This window comes from Phaethon lepturus, unplaced genomic scaffold, assembly GCF_000687285.1.
Source record: "Phaethon lepturus isolate BGI_N335 unplaced genomic scaffold, ASM68728v1 scaffold27735, whole genome shotgun sequence".
NCBI lineage: Eukaryota > Metazoa > Chordata > Aves > Phaethontiformes > Phaethontidae > Phaethon > Phaethon lepturus.
Genome location: NW_010543126.1, coordinates 40064 through 42661, shown reverse-complemented (window position 1 = coordinate 42661; position 2598 = coordinate 40064). Strand labels below are relative to the sequence as shown.

Sequence of the window (2598 nt, the reverse complement as noted above, 5' to 3'; positions counted from 1 at the left end):
CTGAACCTCAAGCATCTTTTTATTTCTGTCGGCTGTTGCTAAATGACTTGGGAATGAACTCCTGGGATAGAAGGTAGGAAGAGAGGATTCGGAACATGTTTATGGTACTCTTACTCTTCTCACTTCTACCCCCAAATGTGCGCACACTTAAGAAAGTGAGAATTATATAGCTGGGTGGTAGAGCATACTTTTGGACTTCTACATATACCTGCTTCAGTGATTATTTTAAGTAGACATCTGTAGTTTGTTTATAATTATTATAAAAGTTTAATAGTAATAGTCATAATTTATATCTTTATTTATATTCTTTTAAATAGGCATCTGTAGGTTGCTTATAATAATAATTTAAAAAATCATTTGGATCATGCTAATTTGATTCCCTTCTCTTAGGTATTTGAATGAGAAAATACATTGTACTGTGTTACATTTTCTTCAAATTCTTTGATATTTTTTTTTTATATATTTGTAGAAAAAGCTTTCATCTTCTTAAGAAAAATTCAAAATTACTGCGAGAACTGAAAAATCTGGATTCACGCCAATGGTAGGTAATGTTTATTAAACACACCGTTGGTAAGGTTAGTATTTCCAAAGAAAGAATTAGTAAGTCACCAAAACTTCATTAAAATTGCATGTGCTAGCAGTACAAATATTTGTATGAAAAATGGGTTGTTGGTTTCTAAAGAGTTCTGGAGCCTGAAAGGACAAGCTATTTTCACTGTCACTACACGGAATTCAAAATCGGTAGCAAATAATACGACACAGCAACCTATTTTCTGTTTTCTTTAGCTGAGAGGGGAGGGAAGAAATTCCAAAATTTTTTGTGACCTTGGCTCAACTCGCACAAAGGGCTCTTTCCTGCAGGATGATCCCTGTGTCAAGAGCAGTATTTAAGGGGTAATCTCCGTACACGTACTCTAGAGCCAGGTAGTGGCAGAATAGAGTTCTGAATATTAGGGTTTATTTTTCATTACTTGACATATAGCTATTTGGAAAAACGTCTGCAGTGTTGCAGAGTTCCGATTTCTTTGTATTCCAACAATTTTCATACCAAATCCCCTTAGCTTGTTTTCAAATAAGCCAACTGTCACTGTCAGCCTTGTAAAACTCAACCTGGGATCTGAAAGTCAATAATGTTTTTTCTTTCTCATATATCATCACCCTGTAATTAAAATGCTGTAGGTCAAATTATGTGCCCATTAACACCTGTGCAATCTTACAGTCTTTGGCAAGGTTGCACAGATGTGAGTGATTAACCCTGTAATTGGAACTTGGTCATCAATTCTTTTGCTGATGCACAGAAGGAACAGACTTGGCTCTGCTCTCTGAACTGTTGTGTCTGCAGCGTGGTTGTGGGGGGGGAAAATAGATTGGTGAAAATTGGTGAAAACAGATTTCTGCAACTGCAATGGAGTGATGTATTTGTGTGCGTAAGACAGTGTTAAATATGGTCACCTGTGCATAGCTTTTGAGTGCAGATGATCTAAAAATAATTTCAAGCTAAAACTTCTTTAACTTCTGTTTCTTTTTATATCTAATTACAGCCGTGAAACTCACAAGATTGCAGTGTTTTACATTGCAGAAGGACAGGAGGACAAATGTTCAATACTGTCCAATGCAAGGGGAAGCCAGGCATATGAAGATTTTGTTGCTGGACTGGGCTGGGAGGTAATAGTCATAAATTTAGAGAAGCTAACTTACTTAATCTGAAGATCTATGAAAATTGATGTAAGCCAGTTAAAATGGGCAAATGAAAAACAAACTGCTTATATCACTGTGTATTTTTAATTCTCAAAAAAAAAAAAGATAAATTTTGATACATACTAATATTTAGCTGTACTTAAAAGATCATCTTTGTAGCAGAATTCTGTAAATGTATGTGCTACTTCTGGATGAACGCATCCTTCCTGTTTCTGCTGGACAGGTGGTGCTGCAGTGGACCTTCCTGCTTTCTGTGTCATTAAGAGCTATGGCAGAATTTTACCTTAATTTTAGTTCCTTTTAGCTCTTCATATGGTCAGACCACTTACCCAACCACAGCACTGCTTTACAAAGGACAAAAACATTTGGCTTTAGTTTGCATTGTTGAAACAGTGTGTCAGTAACCTAGCTGACAGGAACTTCTATGTTTTCTGGAAATATATAGTAGCTGTGTTTCATGTCTAAGGTTTTAAGTGACACAAGGTCTACAGGGAGAGGTAGCATCCTCAGACTGATGCAGTTGGGGAGAAAAAAAAACCCAAGCTTTTGGACACAGCCTTGTCTTGAGAGGCATTTCTTCTGAATGATCTTCTAGAATAATTTCTTCTAAGGTTCTTCTTTTTGTACGGACCTTCAATTTCTTCTGCAGTTTTTCTGTTTGTTTAGATTTTCCCTGTACTTTATAATTATTTCTTATGGTGTATGCTTTAAGTGGTCTTGCTGAGCCGTGCATAGCCCTTAGAGCAGCTGTGCATGACAGAATGCTTTTGCTTCCTTGCTATTGTTTGCTGGAAGGCAAGTAAAATAGCCATCTAGCTAATGACTTGATACCTAGTTAAGAGTTGTTTACTTTTACTAAATGTCAAATACAGGAATGGGAGACAGATCTAACGCAAACCT

At 36.4% G+C, this 2598-nt stretch overlaps 1 protein-coding gene across 1 annotated transcript in view; it reads left to right on the top strand.

The window, feature by feature from the left end:
- Positions 1 to 2598, top strand: part of RALGAPA2 (Ral GTPase activating protein, alpha subunit 2 (catalytic)) — an 82052-nt gene that overhangs the window by 65990 nt on the left and 13464 nt on the right. Inside the window, exons 33-35 of the mRNA XM_010288260.1 lie at positions 1 to 73; positions 470 to 541; positions 1542 to 1665. The exon at positions 1 to 73 is cut by the window's left edge and continues 711 nt beyond it. Coding sequence (XP_010286562.1) covers positions 1 to 73; positions 470 to 541; positions 1542 to 1665 — 269 coding nt within the window. The remainder of the gene's footprint in view (positions 74 to 469; positions 542 to 1541; positions 1666 to 2598) is intronic.